A 25,122-nucleotide genomic window follows, 5' to 3' on the forward strand; every position below is an offset into this window, starting at 1 on the left:
GGTGCTGCTAGCGGAGGCGCCATATTGGAAGGGACAAAACTCCAGCGACAGCGAGTGACACAAATAACCCCTGGACCCCTTCGTCCCCCCACAGCCTAAAGGCCGCGATGTTGTACCTAGAAGACTATCTAGAAAGTGAGTGGGCGGCGCTGGAGGGGAACCGACTGTAGGACCTTGGGGCGGGCGAGAAGCGCGAGTGGACGAGCGGGAGGGATGGCGGGCGGGAGGGGGAGGCGGGGGGGTGTTTCTTTCTCACGGTAACTGGCAGCCTCGCTGTGAGCTGCCGCCCCCCCGACGCACGCACGCACGCACGACGTAAGCACGTAACTTACACCGTTGGCTCCGCCCCCCGTGACGGCTGCTCCCTTTTGACAGTGATTGAGCAGCTGCCAATGGATCTCCGGGACCGCTTCACGGAGATGCGCGAGATGGACCTGCAGGTGCAGAGTAAGTTGGCGCGTTTGCTCCGCTTTGCCGAGTGTATTCGAGGCCGGCCATGCATGTTTTTCGTCGCTGGCCGTCTCCTCCAACTTGACTTTCTTCTCTCTCGTGCCGTAGGACTTAGAGTTGTCCAAAAGAGCCACAGCATAGAATCTTTCCTTCTCTTCTTCTCATCGCCACTTTCTAGTACTTTTGCAAGTGCATGCACAAGTATTTCTTATGCTAGGTTGGGAGTATGCAAAAGTTTTTGTTTTGTTTTTTAAATCTTGATCGAGAATATAGATGCATGAAGGTTTCGGTGCCTATCGGCACGGATGTCGAGATTCCCCCCCCCCTTTGGTTCTAATGTGTAGATTTGTAGAACATAGATTTTTAGAATTTATGCTTTTGCATAAATGTTTAAAACTCTGAAATAAATGACTGAAACCCAAACACAATCATGTATGTAATCAAGGTGTTTAAATAAAAAAAAAATTAAAAAAAAAAACTCTGAAATAATGTTTATTCTTTGGACACTGGTGAACTTGGAATGGCCAAGTTTGCAGTTGCATATTATTGGATACATTCTGAATTGTAGTATTTAATTGGATCTTCTTAGAATGCATAAGGCAAATAATATTTTGCAGTAAAATTTTGTGTTTTTTTATTTTTCTTCTATAAGTGATAATTGGGTCATTCCAATGACTTTTCCTCAGACTTGCACTTAGTCTTTTGTTGAATTTAGTTCATAGTATCGTTTTTCCCTCCTCCTATATTTCCTCAAAAGATTTATATTCAAATGTGAAAATATCAGTGCCTCGGCAAAAAGAAATCATATTTAGAAAAAACTAAACATTAAAGGTATAGAGGTGGAGGTTGATCAAAAAGATAGCTCAATGGGCTAAGGGCTAGGACCTGCTTTGCATGCTGGAAACTTTGAACTCAGAACATCTAATGATCTTTTGAACATCCCTAGCTGCCCAGATGCCCTGTGAGTGTAGCTCTAAAAGTAAAACCAAACAAACAATAAACCAGTTCGAATACCACATTTTTGTACATTATGGAAAGAACTTTACAACTCTCTCCTTGTGGAAGGGAAATAGTCAAGTTTGTTAGTGCCATGAGATGGCACTTGGGTTAAGGCACCTCTGCCTTGCTAGTGGCTGTCATGATGTCTCTCTGGCATCACCTATGGTCCACTAAACTCCACCAGACTGATCCTTGAGTACCACAAGGTATGGCCCCTTTATCAAAAAATCGAAACAAAATCCCAAATAAATAAGCGTATACAATTTGAAATTAATCTAGGATACATAATTGAAATGTATAATAAAGTGACCTTGATAACTTTGTGTCACTTTTGTTTGAAAAGAATGTAAGTACTCCTTAATTAAATTCTTCAAATACGATAATAACTGGTATTCATGGGGTAAATCTGTGGAGTGTGTTTTTTAATTCTGTATACCTAATGTTTGCTTATGCGTTGTTATGAGAGGTGTGGAAAACGATCTGTGTTTTAAGATATGATAAGATGGAACAGTATAATAGTTTAATAAACACACCATTTTTCAAATAAATTAGGAGCTTCTAGTTTTTGGTGAAGTGGTACACAGGGCTTACTCCTGGCTCTTGTGGTGCTGGGAATTGAACTCTCTGCTGTCAGTGTTGCTCCAGCCCAGAAATTTCTTTTTAACTTTTTTTAAATTAAAAACATTTTTTTGTTTTTTTTTGTACTATACCCATTCGTGCTCAGAGATCTCTCCAAGTGGACTCTGGGGATCAGATGGGATGCTAGATATCAAACTCAGGTCAGTTGAGTGCAAGGCAAGTAACCTACCTTTCGTGGATCATCACTAATGAGATTTGGGAAATTATAAGGGGTCTTGAGGTTTGAATTCAGGTTTGCCTCATACAAAGTACATACCATACCGATGTACTATTTATCCAGACCTATGAATGATTTTGCTTGACACGGGTTTTGAGAAAATCTGATATAGAATATAATGTCTTGAATGAATAAATGATTTTGCTTACTGATTTCTAATTACAATATGACATATTATGTCTAATTACAATATGGCATATGTCATATTAAAATGTTTACTTCTTTTTATTTAGCTTTTAAAGGGGCTGTGCGTATTGATAGTCCAGGGAGAACTTGAGGTGACACCTAGCTCTAAGGACCTTACGAGTTTTGGCCTCATACTCCAGTGCAGCTAGATGGTGCTATATGTTGTTCAGGATTAGGCTCAGGTCTTGCATATGCCATCATGTTGTAAGATGTTGTTTTAACACATTTGATTCTGCTATTCCAAAACTAGTATAGAAATGGTCATGACTCCCTTCTGACTCTTGCAGTAGAGGATATTTGAATTACTAGCGTTTTTTCACTATAGTAGTTAAAGCAGTATATATTTAGATAATCACAGCGGGACATATTTAAGTTACAGGCCAGGTGAAATCAAAGCATTTATATTCAGTGTATGAATTTGGTCATATAAATGTGAAATGTTGTTATCCAATCATAGATGCAATGGATCAGCTAGAGCAAAGAGTCAATGAATTCTTCATGAATGCTAAGAAAAATAAACCAGAGTGGAGAGAAGAACAAATGGCTTCTATCAAAAAAGTATGTTCAGCACTGGGGTATTTTTCTTTTCTTTTCATTTAGTTTTTTAGTAAATACTGGATCTGAGAATGATACTATTTTTTACGGCGCTTGGCATCCAACTGGGGAATGGCTATCTATGGTTCTTCAATGTTTAAGTAATTTCTTATGTTCTAGGATAGGTCCTCAGATAGAGGAATTTTTTTTTTAACATTGAATCATTTGGTGACTTAAAATAGTTTTAATAATCGGCAACTTACCAGTTAAAGAACCACAAAATAGAATTTCCTCTTAATTTGTTTTATTTCAGTGATTAATATCGTAACATTTTTAGACATCTAACACTTCCAGCTGTGGCTGCAAGTGGTTCAGATTTAGTGGATTTGAAGCATATCATACATATTGCTAGCCATCCAAGTTGTTGTTCTTTGCTGGTTCTTAGAAAAAGGTCAATAGGGGCTGGGCAGTGGCGCTAGAGGTAAGGTGTCTGCCTTGCCAGCGCTAGCCTAGGACGGACTGCCGTTCGACCCCCCCCCCCCCCCCCGCGTCCCATATAGTCCCCTAAGCCAGGAGTGACTTTTGAGCGCATAGCCAGGAGTAACCCCTGAGCGTCACCAGGTGTGGCCCAAACACCAAAAAAAGAAAAAGAAAAAGGTCAATAAAGATCTTTTAGTTTGACACTAAATTTGCATATGTATTCGGCCTATAAATACAGAATTCTTATTTAAGTTTAAAGTAGAATTATGGACTATTTACAAACTTGAAGCATACGCATAAGAATGCTTTCATTGGGCCTGGAGAGATAGCACAGCAGTGTTTGCCTTGCAAGCAGCTGATCCAGGACCAAAGGTGGTTGGTTCGAATCCCTGTGTCCCATATGGTCCCCCATGCCTGCCAGGAGCTATTTCTGAGCAGACAGCCAGGAGTAACCCTTGAGCACTGCCGGGTGTGACCCAAACCCCCCCCCCCCCAAAAAAAAAAGAATGCTTTCATTGTTAAATTTTAATAAAAAGTTGTTAGAATAGTATAGAGTAGATAAAAATTAATTTCTTTAAGAGAATCTACTAGTTTTTGTAAAAGAAATTACTATAATTTTTACTATTGTAGAGACTAGACTTGGAATGCTATTTATTTTCATTTTTTTTTCTAGGACTTCTTAGCGTCTCCCTTTAATTCTTCCCTGCTTTCCATAATTTCTAATCCTAAGCTATCCCCTGAGTTTTTATTGATAATGTAGTATAACTGACAGTTGACACAAGTGTAAGAATTAAAATGTAGTTTTATGTCCTAGATATTAATATTTCAAAAGTTCTTCAGTTTAACATTTTTTTATTCAGGATTACTATAAAGCTTTAGAAGATGCCGATGAGAAGGTACAGTTGGCAAACCAGATCTATGACTTGGTAAGTGAAATAAATAGTTCTTTTATGATATAAGTATTTGTGTTATGGATTTTACTTTAAATTTTATTGCTTTAAATATAATAAGAACAGGAAAAAACTGATATACTAACTTAGTGATTCCATTTGAGAAGTGTGTCTACTTTTTATATTCTTAGTGGAACAGTCTGAGTCATCTTATTAGCAATTAGGCTAAATATCTTAGTGTTTACCTAACTATTATCATATGATATCATCTTGTCGACTTTTCTTTTTAATCAGTATAGTGTTGAAATTTATTTTACTAATCCTTAAGGTACTTTGTTAAAAATCTTAAGATTGTTATCTTTAAGATACACAGAAAGCTACTTTATTGATAACAGTTCATCATAGACTAAAAGAAAAAACAGAACCATTTGAGTGAACGTTAGTACACACTATATCACCTATTTAATAGTATTTATAGGTAATATTCAGTGACTGACTCTTGTAACAAATATTTGGAAATTCTAGATAAACCTTAAGAGAGGTTATTTTTGCAGCATTACACACTTCTTAAAGACTGGAATCACCAAGAAGACAGATATATGTTACATTTTTCAAATTAGTTACAATTAAAGGTTCTATATTTTAATTTAAAGTATATTCCGAAATACATTTGCTTTGGGGAATTACTCATGTCTGCATCTTAGCAGGTTACAGTTGAGAAACAGATTCACTCATGACTAGCTTGAATATAGATTTTTCTGTCTTTTGTTTATTTTTTGGCCTGCACCAGCAATGTTCAGGTCTTGCTCTTGGCTCTGCTCAGGGATCACTCCTGAAGGGGCTCAGTGGACCATATTGGGTTCTGGGCATCTAACTCAGATTGACTACATGGAAGGTTAGCATCTTATACAGTGTACTATCTCTGCAGCCCCTGCATATAGATTTTCATATCTGTTTTTATGGTCTTGTCTGGAGACAGTTTTATTACTGACAGATAAATGTAAATGCAAGTGACATCAATGAGAAGACAGATTCGTTTGTTACACATAGAGTATAGGTTTTAAATGCTGTGCGAAATTGGAAAATGTCATGTAAAGCCCTAAAATATAGTTTAATTGTTCTCATAGAATGAAAAGATTTTAGTGTTTATCATTTAACTAGGCTCTTTTTTCATATACATATTTGAAAAATACTTGCATAAACGATACTTAAAGATTAAATATTCGGACTTGATTCACTGTGAAATGAAAAACAAAAAAGATGTTCTTAATTTTCTTATTCTTCCAATATGTCTACATAGGTAAAATAGTTACTTGACTTCAAGGATAATTAGTAATAATCTATATCCATCTCAATTTAGCAACGATCTACTTTTAAAGATCACAGTATCTCTTTGGTTCTACTCATTGTTTTTTGTTAATGTTTTGTTACTTTACTACTTTTTTTTACATCAATGTTAAAACATCATTTAGAAAATATATAAATGACATTAATGAATGGGTTTATGTATATGTTTTCTTCTGTTATTTATGAACCATTCTTTCATTTACTCTGCACTTAGTATATTGTAACTTTTTCCTGTGTATATGGAGGAATGAAAAGAAGTACTGCATTGTCACAAGAGAAATTATGACTGGGAGGAGCTCTTTCTTAGTAGTGTAGTGAGGATGAATGTAGGCTCAGATGATAATTAGAGACTATCAAATAATCTCACTTTGAACGGTGTGTCAAGTGCTGCCTTTGGTGGGAAAAGACTTGACATGTTGAACCAGAAAAGAAGATCGGTGGGTGCTATTTAGTGAATAAAGAGAGGAAGTTGATAGGACAGGTAAGGGCCAGCACATACAGGACCTAGAAGCCAATGGAGCCATGTGGATTTCATTTTAAAAGCAGTAGGAGGCAGATAGAAAATTTTTAACAGATGTGTTAAATATACCTTAAAAGAGATTTTAAAAATCCTTTTTAAGCACTGTAATATTATATTAATCTTAAGCATACATTATAGAATTTAAGATACATCAATTTTTTTGTAATTGTGTTTGAGTTCACCCATCAACATGGATTATATGACATTGAGTTGTTATATTTTATGACATTTTTATTATATTATTTTGCTATGAAACTGTGACAAGCGTTGTACTGATTATCTTCTTAAGAGAAAAAAAGAAAACGAAAATGCTTAAGTATTCTTAAATGATGAAATCTGCTGAAGAATTTCCGTAGAACTGCCATTTTATTTCAGTGACTCAGTGATATTTGGCTGAAAGAAAAAAACTTAAAATAATTTCCATATTTTTGTTCTTAAGCCAGATGTCACTGTCACAAGGTTGTATTTGATTTTAATACTTAATAAAGTTGATTTACATTACTATAGTAAAATTTGAGCTTTTTGTGAATGCTTGAGTGATTTTAGAAATCTCTTACAGGGCTCAATAAATGACCTTGAACTTGATTCTGTTTTATATGCTAGCGTATTCCTGAAATGATTATACTTCGAGTCTGCATTTTGCCTTTATATTTGAGAACTCATCTGGTAGTCTAATTAAGGAACTGTATTATGTGATTTTCACCTTTTGATTTGTCTTCAATTTTTATTGTCTGTTTGGAAGATGATTAGATGTAGATTTTGTGCTAAGGTCTCAAGTATTTGATTCAGCTTTAAGATGGATCAAATTTCCATCTAGTTTAAATATAATTCAAAAATGTAAAGAATCATTTTCATGACTTAGCACCAGGGAAATAGTTTGCAATCATGGTTCCTTTTTTCCCCTAATTTACTGTCCTTATTCACTATTGCTACATTTTTCAGATAGGATGCATTTTTTTTATTGCAGTGGATCTCAACTTAGAAACTTATAGACTGGGTGTTTATTCAGATAGAGCAAGTGTAACATCTAAATTGTAGAATTTTTAAAGTGTTAGAAGGAATTAATCTTGTAGAAACTTTTAAAAAAATTTAAGGGTAGTTCAGTTTGAATTAATTCGAAATTTGAATCTCGGAAGACAGGGAATCTAAAGAGAAAAGCAGAGGATTATCGCTGTACAAATAATGTTTAAAAGATGAAAATTCGTTTGTTTCATTTGAAAGATGAAGAGCAATTTGAATATACTTAATATCTAAATGATAAATATTATTATGTTATATGTTATCTGTTATCTCTGGAAACATTGTAGTAATCAGTTAGAATAGATTGGATGCTTTTCCTCTAGAACCTTGTAGAGGGAATCAATTTAGATTTTAATGAAATTCAGTTCTGCTCTTGCTTGTTATGATAGTTTAATACTGTTACATTTTCCACTGCTTTACAAGCTTGAGTTAAATCTTATCACTTTATTTTGAAACTTCTAATTTGATTTAGTGGTACACGGGTAAATCTCAAGAACAGTTCCCACTGCTTAATTATTGTCTTCAATATGAATGAATTTATAATCCTTTTTACATGTATTTTGGTTCTTAGAGTTTTAATTTTTTGGTTGTTTATTGCTTTATCTCTGAGCTAGCCAACATCAAAAATTTTATTATATTCCATGCTTTCGGGTATAAAACATTTTTGCATAGTTTTTAATATAATGAATAATTCTTAAATATCCAGGTGGAGTTAGGATTGTGTGTATGGGGTCTTCATTATCTCCTACCCCACTTTTTCAAACTGGATTCTGATACTTTTATTTTATATTTCCATTACAGATCACACCATACTTTCTGATAATCATCTATTTTCATGTCTTTCATGTATGTTCTTTAGATATAATTCTCTTTTCTACTCATTTAGACAATCCATTCTTTATTAATTTACTCATACCTTCTTGTGTCTATCAAGACACCCCCAGTTTTTAAATGCTGTTTTGACATTTTTCAGCTGTTGTTTATTGCATTGTATTTTAAATAACATTATGCTAAAAGGCTTATGCTGATACTTTTTTATCAGTTATATTTTAATTCTAAAAAGACTTGATTCTTTTTCATTCTTCACATTTATCCTAGCACCAGATACATAATGGTTACTCACTATTTATTAGTAATACTGTTGCCTGTAAGAAAAATGATTTTTGTATTCCCACTGCATTAAATGGTCTTGGACTTTAAATGATTTCCCTTGAGATTAAATTTTGACAATGTGAAAGATATCCTTGAATAACTGAGGTCTGTGTTAAATTCCATTATTAGGAGGGATGTTTGATCAGTGGATGCTCAGATTACCTGAAGGTTTTTAGAATAGGATCAAATGTTCATTATGTAAAATAGTATATTAAGTATTATAATTAAAAATTCTGTTGAGTTCTAAAAAATAACTTGTATGTGAAGGAGGGAAATTTAAGCTTTAAATGATCAAAAGTAAGAAAAACCAGCACCCCGGCTATTAATATACAAATTCAAGTAATATGACAATATTCCTAATTTTTCTATTTGAATTATGTGAGTTAACAGTAATTTGGCTCCTACAAGTGACAGGTTGTTCAGCCGACAGTGTTAGAGATAAATGAAACATAATTTTGATTACATATAGATCTGATTTTCATCTTGTTTCTAATAATGCAGCAGCTATTGAATTTAGGCTTGGAACTTAGCCCTTTTAAACCCCAGTCTCTTCACTTAGAAAATGATTCATTAATAGCCTATTTTGAAAGATTAAAGTTAGAGGTAAATAATTAGACATTTTAGTCTAGTTGAAAACATCCAAATAAAAATTATTTCTTGCTCCATTCTTTTGTTTAGATACATATTGTTTAATTGAAAGGTTTATTTAAATGCTTTCCCCTAATGATAAATCATGCACATCTTTATATTTGTAAGACAGTTTCTCTGAAATTATAATAATAATCCAGTGAAAATTTGAAGTTTGAAAAATATAAGATATTCTCAAAAATATAGCTTGAATAGTTTTCAAGTATTTTATGGCTTCTGGTTTTATTCCAAATAGTAAAATGAAAAAAGTATTTTAAGATATCTAATATGAAGGTTAACAAAAATGATAAAGTTTTGTTAGTCTGAGGTATTGTATAATTTCTGAAATTAATCCAAAGAATAATGAGAATTAAATTCTACCAGCTTAACAAGATCAATAGTTTTATATTAAAACCATTTTAATTAAGACCATTGAGAAATGGAGTTTCTTGGCTAAAATTCTCTTTTTTGTTTCAACCTTTTGCATAAACGTTTATAGATTATAATCATGTTCTTTCCTGCCTTAGAGATATCTGTGTATAGAGAATAGCAGTTCCTTTGTAGACTGACAGTCTTTACTTCCTTATTCTAAATAGCAGTTATTGTTTAACAGTGTGGCTGGCTCTGTTATAAATTGGAGTTCATGCTGAATGTAAAACCACCGTCCTCTACCTTCGTGGACTTTTTTCCACCTCAAATTCCTATTAGGAATACTTTAATATGTTACTTCACCTCTTCCAAATCATTTCTAACATTATAATTGTGGCTTTTTAACGTTTTTAATTATGAAAGGAGGCTGGAGATTATTTAGAATAGCATCACTTTTTTTAAAAAATAAAATAGATTATACATGTGAGGTATAGATTATTTGTCTGGCTGTAGGATATGATTTCACTGAAAAACAAAAAAAACAGATTTAGGTTTCCCCATTAAACTGACACTTTAATAGTGTCCCAAATTTTGGTGGTTATCTTTGATCTTCTTTGAAACAGGTAGATCGGCACTTGAGAAAGCTGGATCAGGAACTGGCTAAGTTTAAAATGGAGCTGGAAGCTGATAATGCTGGAATTACAGAAATATTAGAGAGGCGTAAGTAAATTTACAGTTTTACATCAATGTTGGACAGTACTTGTGCAAGTCACTGAGGAAACATATTTGACCCAAACGCTTCTCTGATTCTGACTTGAGTACCATGGGACTCAAGCAGTTGATATTGTTTGGGTTATGTGAGATGTTATATAGGATATCATCTACTCATCTTTATGAAAAGAAGATATTGAATTATTCTGTCTGTTTTAATAAGTTGGTAAGATAAGTGGTAAAAGATTTTTTTTTTAAATATCCTCTAGAAAACTAACTCTACTCTGTCAGATATATAGACTTCATTCTTCCTGGTTATATATATGCTGTCTGAGGAAGGTTATTATTATTTTTTTTTCTTCTTAAGAACTGCGGTAAGGACCTGGAGAGATAGTACAGCTGGTAGGTGCTTGCTGTGCATTCGGTCGACCTGAGTTCATTTCCTAGTATCCCATATGGTCAAGCACTGCCAGGAGCAATTCTTAACTGCAGAGCCTGAGTAGCCCCTTAGCTTTTTGCCTGGTATGCCCCACCCCCCCAATAAAAAGTAAAATAGTTATTTAAGATGTTTTCTCAACCATATCACTAAGGAGAATTTTAATTGGTTTCACGTCACTTCTTTTTCTCAAATAAATTTTTCCCAAACATGTTCTTAGGAGCAAGAAGCCATTTAATATTTCTTTATAAAACTCAACTTAATCACTTGCTATAATTACTACTACTTGGATTTAATTCAAGATACTCCCCTCAAATGGAGTTCTGGGCTCTGTTATTTAAATAATTTAGCATCTCTTCCCATCTAAATAGGTGAAGTGGTAATCACAAAGGAGGTAGTTACTAAAGAACCAATTCAATGTTATAACTGATTTCTGCTGGAATTAAAAAGGTTTAAGCATTTTTTCCCCCCTTGATTTTTTTTAATTGCAAGAACATGCTAATTTCTAGACACATTTGAAAGATTTATTTTACTTGGTTATAAATGTATTAGCAGTCAAGTAGAGATGCACTGAGACCAGAACCCATTCTGTGCAATTACAAATCTGTATTGATACATCATTTTGTTTATGATCATCTAGGACAGTGATTTTCGAGCTTTTGATATCTGTGAACTGGCATCAGTTGGAACCACTGATCTGATTTATTTGTAATACTTTTATTTTAGGGAAATCCTATCTGAAAATAAGTATTTTAAAATATGTATAGTAACATTGTATAGCTATATTGATTTGTTTTGGGAATTTTGAGAATAGTTGTGAGTAGTGGTAATACATGCCTTTTCAGTAAAGCGGGAAGGTTAATAAATTGCAGACATATGAAACTAAATTGGATCAAGTTTTGGGACTGCGTCATATTATGCCCTGTTAAAATTTCATCTCAAGGAATCGAGATAAACTAAAAATTTCTTAAAGCTTACTTTAATGCAGTAAAGACCCTATGTTTCTGAAAGTCTTTATGGAAACATACCCTTTTAGGGGCCCAGAGTGATAGTACAGTTAGTGGGGTATTTGCTTATCCCAGTTCATCCCCTGGTATTTTGTTATTCTCCAACCCCCACCAGGAGTAATTCCTGAGTGAAGAGCCAAATCCCTGAGCAGCACCAGATGTGACAATAAAATAAAATAAAATGTGTCCTTTTAATGAAGTCTTCTTTCACAGTTACTCTTACTCTACATTAAGATCTCCCATTAAAAGGTAAAACTTATTTGTGTTTCTTAGATATTATTGGTAGCAGAGTTAAAATATCTATTCATCCAAATAAGGGTAATATTCAAAGCCCAATTTGGTAAATTTCCTAATTAGACATTAGTTAGTATTACTTGAGTAATATTTTACTTAAGGTGAACATTGAGAAATTAACTGCTGATTGTTATGAGAGATAATGAAATCGATTTAGGGTAAAAAATACAGTGGTAACCCTCAAATATGGCAAAATGACCCATGCTTATGCATCAGAGCTTGCTGGTGCTCCACTGAGTAAGTAGTGTCTCTAAGTTGATCTATCAGTGGTAAGGGACCTTTGTGACAAGCTTTGGTGGTTTATATCTCTGCCTCATTGGTTTTATTTATTTATTTATTTTTTAGGATCTTTGGAATTAGATACTCCTTCACAGCCAGTGAACAATCATCATGCTCATTCACACACTCCAGTGGAAAGTAAGTTTGATTTAGTGCAACTGAATTTTTATATGTGGTGAAAAACTTAATGCCTCTCTCTGTATATATTATATTCTCTTATTAGCACTCATAAGCTGATCCAGAAAGTTGTATTTCCCTTTGTTTCGTTTTATGAAATAAATTTTTTTCATTGCAATTTCAGGTTAATTTATTTTTATTTTGTAAAAATAATACTTAATTTGGGAACAGGTAGTCTCTTTTCTAATACTCATGAGATAAATAGAATAAATAATCAATCATGTTTCCTTATCTACACATCCCTGATTCTCTTATAAACTATAGATGCAGGGGTCCTCAAACCTTTTAAACAGGGGCCAGTTCACTGTCCCTCAGACCATTGGAGGGTCTGACTCTAGTAAAAACAAAACTTATGAACGAATTCTTATGCACACTGCATATATCTTATTTTCCAATGAAGAAACAAAACAGATATAAATGCAGTATGTGGCCCACGGGCCATAGTTTGAGGACCACTGCTAGAGTAACAAAACAGTCTTCAATGATCTCTTGTTTCTTTTTATCTTTCCTTCTCCATTAGTGCTTAACAATATTTTACAAACAGTAAAGGCTCAATTGATGACTTAGTGAGTAAATGAAAGGTCTATCTATCAGATGAGTAGGAAACAGTTTTATTTATTTATTTATTTATTTTTGACAAATTAATTTTAAATGAAATGGATGATTGAAAATGATCCTTTTTAATAATTAAAAGATAATCCTTTTAGATAATTCTTCTTTGCTACTGAAAGTTCTTTTGGAGGGTAGAGTTTCTCCTGGATAATGCAGGGGCTCTAGATGTCATTTCCAGTGATTTACTTGTCTAGCCTGGCAAGGGGAAGCAGTGATTTACGAGTTGATGCAGTGCCTTGAGGTCCCAGTGGTGGTAGTGTCACCATGTCCACCCTTGGAGCCATCTAGCAATGCCCACGGGCCTCCAGGGCTATATCCTTCAATACCTTGGATTGAACTCAGAACTTTATTCATGAAAAATTTGTTATAGGCACTTTACCTCTCTTTCTCCTTAGCTCTTGAAACTTTGCTGTGTTTTGTTTGTTTGCTTGTTTGTTTGTTTGTTTGTTTCTGGGCACACCCTCTGATGCTCAGGGCTTACTGTTATCTTTTTGCTTAGGAGTCACTCGTTTACTGCGTGGGGGGGCTATTATTACAGGTGATTCTGAAGATTGAGTTGGCATAGGCCATATGCAAGACAAACACTTTAATCCCTATACTGTTTCTCCAGTGCTACTCCCGAAACTTTTTTTAAGTTTGTGAAACTATTCTTTTTTAATTAATTTTTTTCTTAATAAGATGTATCACAGTGAGTACTGTTTATACTTTCTTCTAAGAAAATAATGCTTTGTATTTCATGACGAACCTAGATCGTAATTACTTTTTTGTTACTAGTTGGCAGACTTATTTCTTATCTATAATTTTTTAAAATTAAAAAATTTAAAAACACAAGCATTTTCTTTATATTTAGAAAGGAAATATAACCCTGCATCTCATCATACAACAACAGATCATATTCCTGAAAAGAAGATTAAAGCTGAAGCTCTTCTCTCTACCCTTACATCAGATGCCTCTAAAGAAAATACACTAGGTAATTTTATTATCTCCATTGGCTTCCCTTTTTGTGTTAATTTAAGTAAAAATGAAAACATTTGGTATTGATGAAATATACAGATACTTGAGCTCATGAAAGTCTACTGTTGGGGAAGGAAGAAGAAAAAGGTGACAAAGTTTTATAGTCACCAGAAAAATTTTAATTTAATAATTATATCTGTGCTGAGAAATAACATCTTTTAACTCTAGTCTTGTCATTCCTCTTTAAGCATTTTAAGTTCTCCTCTAATTCTCTCCAGGTTGTCGAAATAGTAATTCTACGACCTCCTCCAATAATACTTACAACGTGAATTCTACCCAACCTCTGGCATCCTATAATATTGGCTCATTATCTTCAGGAACTGGTGCAGGGGCAATTACCATGGCAGCAGCCCAAGCAGTTCAAGCTACAGCGCAGGTAAAAGACAATGGCTTGGAAACAGCATTCCACTTTTTGTAAATCATTGGCAAACCAACAGAAACAGCTAGTTGTGAGCTGTTTTAAGAATTTTCTTTCTTTTTTTTTTTGGGGGGGGGTTTGGGCCACACCCGGCATTGCTCAGGGGTTACTCCTGGCTGTCTGCTCAGAAATAGCTCCTGGCAGGCACGGGGGACCATATGGGACACCGGGATTCGAACCAACCACCTTTGGTCCTGGATCGGCTGCTTGCAAGGCAAACGCCGCTGTGCTATCTCTCCGGGCCCCAAGAATTTTCTTAATGGTGTAGATCTATTTTTACATCACAGTTTTATGATGTCTGACATTTTGTGTAATGAATTGAATATCTAGAGAGCACCTGCTAATGAAGAATTTTTTTAAAAGGTTCTTCCCACCTCATACAAAGCCCTATGCAGTGATTGCCCATGTTCTCAATTGTAATCCAGAACATGTGAGGGAGCAAATTTCCTTTTTCCTATCAGTTCCAATTTTCTGTAGCCTCAGCTTAGATTGCCTAGAGCATGTTATCTTCTGTCAGTTTGTCCATATATATTTTTTTCTTTGGCCTTTTTTGGTTCACACCTGGTAATGCTCAGGGGTTACTCCTGGGTATGCACTCAGAAATCACTCCTGGCTTAGGGGACCATATGGGACGATGGGAGATTGAACCGAGGTCTGTCCTGGGTTAGTGCATGCAAGGCAAATGCCCTACCACTTGCACCACCACTTTGGCCCTAGTTTGTCCATATTCTAAATTAAGTTCCCCATCCTGTTGTTTCCTCTTAACTTTTTAAAAAAGGATTTTAGATCTTTACATAAAATGTCTCAAATTCTAGTGATGAAAATAATTCTTTTAAAAAATATAATTATGTAAGGGTGCCAGCTTGCCTTGCATGTGGTTAATCTTGCTTTGATTCTTGGCACCACAAATGACCCCCCCCCCAGAACTGCCAGATGTGTTTTCCCCAGTCTTTCTTCAAATAAATGAATAAATAAACAAGTATTTCATTAAATAAGATCATGCTTTATCTAGTAAAGGAAAAAAATGAAAGTCCACATATTTATGTGTATTAATGCTATCAATAAATGTCTATTTAAGATGAAAGAGGGACGACGAACATCAAGTTTAAAAGCCAGTTACGAAGCGTTTAAGAATAATGACTTTCAGTTGGGAAAAGAATTTTCAATGCCCAGGGAAACAACTGGCTATTCATCATCTTCCGCACTCATGACTACATTAACACAGAATGCCAGTTCATCAGCAGCCGACTCACGAAGTGGGAGAAAGAGCAAGTAAGTGACGTTGTCACAGTAGCAGTCTACCTTGGCTAAGCATGCAGTCTACTTTGTGTCCAGCAGGACTTTCATATATTGAGCATTGGTAGCAATGGCACAGGGTGAACTTTGGAGGGCCAGGGAGATAATGACCTTTTTCATATTCACTGCCAGACTTCAAGTGGATGAAGTCTTTAAAAATCAATGACATTTTAGAATCACAAATTGGGTGATTGTTAACAAACTGTTTATGATCATTTTTTTTTTTTGTTCATAGGATAAACCTTTACTGCTATTTTTTTTCATGTATAACTCTTTTTGTCCTGTGTCGAGGAAAATTAATTTATAAACCACAAATTATATCTTGGGAATTTTTCAGAACAGGTTTTCACATTGAGAGCATCTTATGTCTCAAAACTCAGAACTGTAAAAATATTCCCACAGTTTGGATATGGGACTTTGAACGGTTTTTTGATCTTTAAAGATATGAACATTTAATACCATTTGGTGCCATAATCCAGATATTTGTAGATGTTAGGTTTTATAATAAAAACTTATAATTTAATGCTAAATATATTCAGTTTTTATTTTCTTTTTGGGGTCACACATGACAGTGCTTAAGGCTTAATTTTAGCTCTGTACTTAGGGCTCATTCCTGGAATTGAACTAGGATCAACTGCATGCAAAACTCCTTATCCACAGCACTATTTCTCTGACCCCAACGATGCTTTATTTAAATAAATCCCTAAATGAATGCTCAATGTAGAATTATTCCCCAAAAGTCAAGTGTTGAAAATTTTTTTCCCTTTCTTTTCCCTTAATAATTTATTGTAATTTAGCAATTTATAATAAAATCTATATTTTAAGTATTTGAATAGTGCATAGATAATGGTACATTACTTGTGCTTTTTTAGCTATTTTCTTTCTGAACTCCTCAGGTATGCTTTCACATGTTGGTTGAGCACCATGTGTTTTTTTGCCTTAAAGATATTAGATTTTGATGGAAAAGTATTTTCTGCATAGCTATTGAAAGAATGTCAGATTCTAATAATACTAATACAACTATAATGGTTTAAGTCAACTCATTAGAACTTAATTTGGGGGGGGGTAAAGCTAAAGTACTACAAATAGGGTGTTTGCCTTGCATGCAGTTAAACTGGATTCAATACCTGGTATCCCATATGGTACCCCAAGCCATTCAGTAGTGATTCTGAGTGCAGAGCCAGGAGTAACCCTTGAGTACTGCCGGATATGGCACAAAAACAAAAACTAACTTAATTTTAGAAGGTAGGTCAAGTGGTGGAGAGCATGGCTGATATGTACAAAAGCCCTGAGTTCAATATTTGGCATCACATAAACCCCCACCCACACTCAAACACCCTAGTACAGCTCACTGTAGTAACCAGAAACAAGGTTCAGGGGCAAGGCTTACATATAGCTGGTCCTAATTTGATCCCTGGAACTGCATATAAATCTTCCGAGCACAGAATTAGAAGTAAAGCACTGATGGGTATAGCTCCAATAACAGAAAATCAAGCCAAAAAAAAAAAGAAGTTATCTTATAATTATCTTATTAAAGATAATTACGTTATCTTACATTTTATTTATATATTATTTTTAAATCTTTAATCATTTCTTTACTTAAGCACTGTGGTTACTAAATGTTCCTAATTGGGTTTCAATCATCCAATGCAGGGGTCTCAAACTCATGGCCCGCGGGCCGCAAATGGTCCTCCATACAATATTTTGTGGCCCTGCCCTAGAGGAATCTTTTTTTGTTTTGTTTTGTTTTAGTTGTTTGGGTCACACCCCCCAGTGTACAAGGCTTACTACTGACTTTGCACTCAAGGATCACCCCGACTTTGCCTCCTGCAGCCCCCAGGTAAATTGAGTTGAGACCCCTGATCTAATGTATATCACCCTTCACCAGTGTAACTTTTCCACCACCAATGTTCTCCATTTCCTCCTCCCCCATCCCCTGCCTGTCTTCAGACAGGCATTGTATTTCTCTCCCTCACTATCATTGTCACAGTAGTTGTAAGTGCAGTTTGTGCTATAATTGTGCTCGCCACTCTTGTGGTAAGCTTCATATCATGGGCTGATCCTTCTGGTTCTTATCTCTGTTATTTCTGGATATTATTACCATATTGTCTTTTATTTTTCTTAAAAGACTATTCTATTCTCTGACTCATTGACTCAGCATAAGTCTCCATGTCCATCCATGTATAGGACAATTTTATTATTTCAATTTTCATAACAACTGCATAGTATTCCATTGTATAGATGTAGCACAGTTTCTTTAGCCACTCATCTATTGTTGGACATCTGGGTTGTTTCCAGATTCTGGCTGTTGTAAATAGTGCTGCAATGAACATAAGCCATGCAGAGGGCATTTTTGTATTGTTTTGTGTTCTTAGGGTATACCCCTAGTAGTATTTCTAGATCATATGGGAGCTCAGTTTTAGATTTTTGAGGAATCTCCATATTGTTTTCCAAAAGGCTGGATTAGATGGCATTCTCATCAGCAGTAAATGAGAGTTCTTTTCTCCCCACATTCATGCCAGCACTGGTTGTTTCTGTTCTTTTCTTAATGCGTGCCAGTCTCTTTAGCGTGAGATGATACTTCATTGTTATTTTGATTTGTGTCTCCCTGATGATAAGTGATGCAGGACATTTTTTCATTTACCTTTTGGCCATCTGTATTTCTTCTTGAGGAAATGTCTGTTCATTCTTCTCCCCACGTTTTGATGGGGTTAGATTATTTTCTTCTTAAGTTCTGTCAGTACCTTGTATATATTAGATATGAGCCCCTTATTAGATGGGTATAGTTTCTCCCATTCCAGTGGTAGCCTTTGTATCTTAGTTACTGTTTTTTTTGAAGTGCAGAAGCTTCTTAGTTTAATGTCTCATTCGTTTATCTGTACTTCCACTTGCTTGCACAGAGGGTTTCCTCCTTGAAGATGTCTTTGTCATGGACTGTTTTGCCTACATTTTCTTCTATATACCTTAAAGTTTCAGATCTGATATCAAAGTCTTGAATTCATTTTGATTTGACCTTTGTGCAGGGTGGTAGACGTCTGAGTTTATTTTTTGTGACTGACTACTTGTCCCAATACCACTTGTTGAAGAGGATTTTATGCTCTATTTTGTGTTTCTTGCCCCGTTATCAAATGTCTGAGATCATTCTCTGAATACTCAAGTCAAATCCACAATTTAAGTTGGGAAAAATGATTCCTCTGTCTTCTTTTTTCCTAAGGATTACTTTAGCTATTTGTGGCCGTTTATTGCTACAAATGAATATCAGGAGTGTTTGATCCACTTCTTTGAAGAATGTCATGGTTATCCTTAGAATTATCGCATTAAGTCTACAATGCTTTGGGGAGTATTGCCATTTTAATTATATTGATCCTCCCAATCCAGGAACAGAGTATATGGAACAGAGTATATGTGTCCATTTCCTTGTGTCCTCTTTTTTCTTGAAGCAGTGTTCTGTAGTTTTCTGTGTGTGTGTGTGCGTGTGTGTATATATACACACACACATATATATATACATGCATATATACATGTATATATGTGTATATAAATATATATACATATATATGATTGTAGACATTTTATGATACTCAATTTGTATCAGTTGAGTTATTAGGTACTCTTATTTGATGATGAACATTAAGACTTTTACTTTTTTTTTTTAACAGAAACAACAACAAATCTTCAAGCCAGCAGTCCTCATCTTCCTCCTCATCTTCTTCGTTATCTTCTTGTTCTTCCTCATCAACTGTTGTACAAGAAATCTCTCAACAAGCAACAGTAGTACCAGAATCAGATTCAAATAGCCAGGTTGATTGGACGTATGACCCAAATGAACCGCGATATTGCATCTGTAATCAGGTAGAATTTTGCTCTATTTCTCTAAAACATATGATAAAAAATATTCTATACATGTTCTATAATATATGATCTAAATAAACTAAGTAAAAGATAATTTTGTTTCACATAGTCATTTTAGTTTATGTTGTTTGTAAAATTAGACCTTTGGAGGATATTTTTATTTACTCTTCCATAGAATTAACTGTAGTGCTGCTGGCCGGTTTATCTTTATTTTCTTTTTGTCACAGTATTTTGTTTTTGTTTTTTAAATTCTATGATTTTATATAATATTGACTATGTGAACCTTTCTTTATGAAAACAGCTATGGAAATTTTTCTTGCCTTTTTCCTTGTTAAAGACGTCTTGTTTCTTTTTGTTCTAAATGTTTGTTTGTTTTTTTTTTTTCAAATTCTTTCACAATAAGTCTTTAATATGTTTTCAGTTTGTTATGTTTTTAAGAACATAGCTTTAAAGCTGTGAGCTTTGAGGGGGGAAAAATTTAGTGGTACTCCCCAAAATTGATATGCACTGAGATATTATTCATGCTCTCTAGAACTTATGTGTAGGTACTCTTATCATTCAGAGAACTATGAAGTTTGATTTAGTAACCTTATCATAAAGTAATGCCATTGCAAACTTAAAAGAGTATAAGAAACTTGAAGTTTTAATGTGTTGGTAATGGATAGGAAACAGAAATGAGAAGGAGACAGATAGATTTAAGTTTCAGTGAAATGAATTGTTAATTGCAAAAATTTACATGTCATAAGATGAACAAGAAGTAAAAGGGGACTGGAGCATTAGTACAGCAGACGGGCATTTGCTGGCTAACCAGGTTCAATCCCTGCTATCTCATATGATCCCCTAATTCTGCCAGGAATGATCCCCAAGCCAGGGGTAAGCCCCACCCTCAAAATAGAAAAAGCCTTTAATGGGGCTGGAGAGAAAGCATGGAGGTAAGGCGTTTGCCTTTCATGTAGAAGGACGGTGGTTTGAATCCCGGCATCCCATATGGCCCCCTGTGCCTGCCAGGGGCGATTTCTGAGCATAGAGCCAGGAATAACCCCTGAGCGCTGCCGGATGTGACCCAAAAACCAAAAAAAATAAGAAAGAGCAGTTAGTTTCTGTGTGTCTCCCTTGTACCCTGCTCCAAAATGTACTTGAAGGAAAATAAAACTGTACAAAATTATATAATTTGTTGCAGTCTGATATTTATTTTATAATAGTACCATAAACAGGGGCCAGAGAGATAGCATGGAGGTAGGATGTTTTCCTTGCATGCAGAAGGATGGTGGTTCGAATTCTCGCATCCCATATGGTACCCCGAGCCTGCTAAAAGCGATTTCTGAGCATAGAGCTAAGAGTAACTCCTGAGCACAGCTGGATGTAACCCAAAAACCAAAAAAAAAAAAGTACCATGAACAATTTAGACTCACATGTTAAGTAATTATAATGAAAATATAAACATTTCATTATTATCTTTTTACTAGGTATCCTATGGTGAGATGGTCGGCTGTGATAACCAAGATGTAAGTATTTTTTTTTTTGTGATAGGTAAAAAACATTGCCCATTATTACTTAGTTGTTTTATTTATTGAAGCAATCTAAGAAAATGGATTTGTGCTTATGTTAATTATGCTGTATTAATGCAAGAAGAGTCTTCACTAAAATAGGATTATATCCCTTAGAAGTATGTTTCTTTTAACTTTTATGGCATAATTTATAGTTTTATATGTAGACTACTTCTAAAAAGATACTGTACAAAAAATTAGGAACAGTCTCCTTTTACCTAAATATAATTGTTTATTTGAACCCAGTTAATATGTAGCAGAATTATAATTTTCAGGCCATCTGTCCTTCAGAAGGCTAGTTGCTAAAGTGAAAGGAGAACATTGAGGCTCTAATTTGAGATTATTTGCTTTTTAAGATGATAGTATTTCTTGCTGTCCTCTGCTCCTGTTCATTAGTTAATGCCCATTTGATAAAAAATGGAAGTTTGGGGACTGGAGCAATAAATAGTGGGGAGGGTGCTTCCTTTTCATGTATCTGAACTGGATTTGGTCCCAGCATTCCATATGTCCCCCAACTCTGTCAAGAATGATCCTTGTCACAGAAATAATTACACTGAGAATTATAACAAAATGTGACTGAATGAGGGAAGTAGAAAGTCTGTCTAGAGTACAAGCCGGTGTGGGGTGGGGAGGAGGGACACTTGGGATATAGTTGATGGGAATGTTGCACTGGTGAAGGTTTTTTATATACATATAAAAAAAAATCGAAAAAAAAAAAAAAGGTAAGAAATGCTTACCACAGGCTGTGTTCTTTACACTGACTATAGAAAGTGGAGGTACAGTAAATGTACCCATATACACCTTAGCCCAGGCTCTTTGCCTGGTCTGTATTGTGAATGGGGCTACATGTTAAAAAAAAAAAAAAAAAAAAAGAATGATCCTTGAGCACAGAGCCCTAAGCAATTCCTAAGCACAATGGCTATGGCCCCAAACCTTGATGAACCACAACAAAAAGCTAGGAGATTTGGAAGAAAGGGATTCCTGTTTCTTTATTAGAAAGTTTAAGTTAGAGATCTTTTTTTTTAATTGGCCACAATTTAGAGTATTTTTCACTTAAAATTTTTCTTTATTTCATATAGTTTTGTCCTTCTTAGCTTTCAGTTCTGAAGGGCAAGAGAACTCTAGATTCTGTAGAAGTACTGCTCTGTAATGACTGTGTCTTTGGACTAATAATCTGTTCAAAACTGTCTGAAGGGTTGGGTGTGTTAAACTTGGTGACCTGACTAGGTCCCACAACAAATTCACATAGAGATTGTCCTTCTTTAGGCTCACTTGTGAGTTATTTGTGGTTGTTACAAAACACTTGTAAACTGTATCTGGTGGTTAGTGGAATTTATTAATGAAATTTCCATGAGCACTGTCTTATTTTCACTGATTCCTCATTCCCAGTTGTGCTCTTTGCCTGGAATTCTAAGATATTCTGTGAAAGTACTTAATATATTGTAGAGTAGAATACTTTCTCTCTAGTCATCTTGGAATAGATCTACTCAGAAAGAAAACTCAGGTCATCCCATTATCTCTTTAATTATAATTAGCTTATTCTGCTTTATAATAAGGGACTAAATAAGGATGAATATTAAGTAATATCTTCAAATAACATTTGCCTTCTATATAAGATAACTCTCTTTTCTTAAAATTGGTATCAACTTATTTTCCAACTTAATGAGAATTGGTGAACTTTAGGTTTGATTTATGATTATGAGAATAGATTACTTGAACTTCAGTGTTAACTAAGATTCACACTGTTCCTGTGCTTTAGTTTTTATCATGAATTAGTGTCTCAATTGAATTATATAATCTGAAAATCAACTGTTAGATCTAAAATTCTGTTTATATGAGTCTATTCATACTTAGCCCACTAGGTTTTTTTCCTCTCTGGTTTTGGAGCCACACTTGACTGTACTTAGTTACTCGGGACTTACTCCTAACACTGTGCTCAGGGATTACTCCTGACAGTGCTCAAGGGGACTATACAAGAGGCAAGGGTAATAGTATACTGGGTAGGGTGCTTGTCTTGCTTGTGACTAACATGGACTTGATCTCCAGCATCCCATTAGGTTTCCTGAGTCTCACCTGTAGTGATCCCTTAGCTCAGGGATTGATTCCTGAACACTGCTGAATGTGATCCAAAACAAAACAAAATTAAAAAATGGGGGACTATATGAATTTCCAGGAATCAAACTCAGGCAAGGCAAGAGTCTTCTCATTGTACTATCTCTCCAGTCTTTACTGGGCATACTTTAATATATTTTTCAATCTCTAGCGATTATAAGTGGAGAGTGTTGCTAGGCCTTAGAACACTTACCGTGAATGTGGGAAACCCTGAGTTCAAATTACAGCAATGGTCTGAACAATTAAAAATTAAAACAAATTAAAAACTAAAAATGGTTTCGCAATTTGCTTTTCAGTGCCCTATAGAATGGTTCCATTATGGCTGTGTTGGGTTGACAGAAGCTCCTAAAGGAAAATGGTACTGTCCACAGTGCACTGCTGCAATGAAGAGGAGGGGCAGCCGGCATAAATAAAGGTGTCATTTCACCTGAGGAGAAAAACAGCTTCAGCTCAAATTTTATCTAAGACTTTAAAAAAAGAAAAAGAAAAGGAAAAGAAGAAACAATGCATTTCCAGGCAACTATTTAAAGGATTTACATAGACAATCCTATAAGATCTTGAACTTGAATTTTATGGGTTGTATTTTAATAATGTAAGTAAATTATTTATGCACTCCTGGTGTGCTATGAATATTATTCCAGTTAGCCTTGGATTATTTCGGTGGCCGACATATGCAGATATTTGTACTCCTCAACCATTTTCTCAAAGTAATGGGCATTCTATAATTTAGACTTCAGCAAATTCCAACGATGAAGATTTTATGAAAAGTATTTTATATTCAACAGGTATATTCTGCTGCATGTACTGTACTCCAGAGCTGTTATGTAACATTGTATATAAATGGTTGCAAAAAAGTCAGTGCTTCTAAAAAAGAATTTAAGATAATGGTTTTTAAAATGCCTTTATTATAAGATTTGTTTCTTTGTGAAACTAAATTCAGCAGGCTGAAGGAAATGGTTTATGTGATAAAGTGGACTGATGTCCTCTAGAGTACCTGAGTACATAAACAGAAACTCCTGTAGGTAAAAAAATGAATTTGTGCCATTAGTCTTTATATGTTTCTGCATCCAGATAGAGTGCAGTTCATGAGGGTGGGGGGTGGGCAGAAGGGGAGAGGGTGTTAAAGTGATACATTTTTATACCAAATGTGTTTATTTTTTTGTGCGAGTAATCCTTAAAATTGGAATTGTATTAGGTGTTAAAATAAAGTTTTTAAAAAATTCCTTGTATTTATACTTTAAATGCTTAATAAGGAAAAATTTCTTTACTCAAATTAACTTCCAATTTCATAATCTGAAAGATTCCAGGACACAGAATGCTGTGTACTCTGTAATTTCTATAATAATGCTTGGAATTTGTGATGTGAAAAATAAGGGAAAGACATTTTTAATGAATTTTTGAAATGCAAATGTATTTTTCTAGAACATCTCTCTGGCTTTTCTTTCAGTCTAAGGGTTATGAAAAAGAAATCAACATCAGATAAAATGAATAATGGTTATAGTTACTTTGACATGAATCAGTGGCCAATTACCTAAGGAGCCCCTGACTGAAAGTTAAAATTTAGTTCCAGTTTATATTTACCACTCCTGGTATGACAGTTCATTCAAATTCTCAGTTGTTCATACCAGGTGATGCTGGCTACAAGATATCTCTGAAGGTTTTGTTCTCTAGGTGCTATTTAAATGATAAATTTTGTGTAGCAGAGTTCTTATTTAAAATATTCTTAGTAGACAAGCCATTACAACTTTTAAAACACTTATATCATATTTCTTTTATATTAAATTTAACTGGATCCATCAAACTCCTGCTTTAATCAAAATTAGAAACCTTTTAGAACTTACTCAGAAAGCTAAAATATAAGCAGTATTACTCAAAAGGGCATATATGAAATAAGAAAATTTATAACATAGCTCTCAGTTCCACAGTTCCGAGCGCTA

General features: G+C 34.7%; 1 protein-coding gene and 1 pseudogene across 2 annotated transcripts; both read left to right on the forward strand.

Annotated features, from left to right (window-relative positions):
* Positions 1 to 23,800, forward strand: ING3 (inhibitor of growth family member 3). Of its 2 annotated transcripts, XM_049771099.1 has the most exons (12): positions 1 to 135; positions 376 to 447; positions 2,949 to 3,049; positions 4,366 to 4,431; positions 10,054 to 10,150; positions 12,224 to 12,295; positions 13,797 to 13,916; positions 14,179 to 14,336; positions 15,457 to 15,650; positions 19,334 to 19,526; positions 20,993 to 21,031; positions 23,482 to 23,800. In XM_049771099.1, the coding sequence occupies exons 1-12, from the start codon at positions 108 to 110 to the stop codon at positions 23,596 to 23,598; spliced, it is 1,257 nt and encodes a 418-aa protein (XP_049627056.1). In that variant the 5' UTR covers positions 1 to 107; the 3' UTR covers positions 23,599 to 23,800. The 2 variants fall into 2 exon arrangements, 1 of the variants encoding a protein (XP_049627056.1); XR_007494822.1 differs by lacking the exons at positions 10,054 to 10,150; positions 14,179 to 14,336; positions 15,457 to 15,650; ... (1 more) ...; positions 20,993 to 21,031; positions 23,482 to 23,800 and having other exon boundaries at positions 13,797 to 13,861.
* On the forward strand, positions 21,800 to 21,923 carry LOC126032436 (uncharacterized; annotated as a pseudogene).
* Positions 23,801 to 25,122: the final 1,322 nt, after the last annotated feature.

The sequence above is a fragment of the Suncus etruscus genome, chromosome 1 (genome assembly GCF_024139225.1).
Source record: "Suncus etruscus isolate mSunEtr1 chromosome 1, mSunEtr1.pri.cur, whole genome shotgun sequence".
NCBI lineage: Eukaryota > Metazoa > Chordata > Mammalia > Eulipotyphla > Soricidae > Suncus > Suncus etruscus.

Bases quoted from the DNA above. Each gene is read 5' to 3' on its own strand.
- ING3 (XM_049771099.1), top strand. From the start codon at position 108: ATGTTGTACCTAGAAGACTATCTAGAAA. The intron at 10,151-12,223 runs GTAAGTAAATTT...TTTATTTTTTAG, and splicing joins TACAGAAATATTAGAGAGGC to GATCTTTGGAATTAGATACT. The intron at 15,651-19,333 runs GTAAGTGACGTT...TTTTTTTAACAG, and splicing joins CGAAGTGGGAGAAAGAGCAA to AAACAACAACAAATCTTCAA.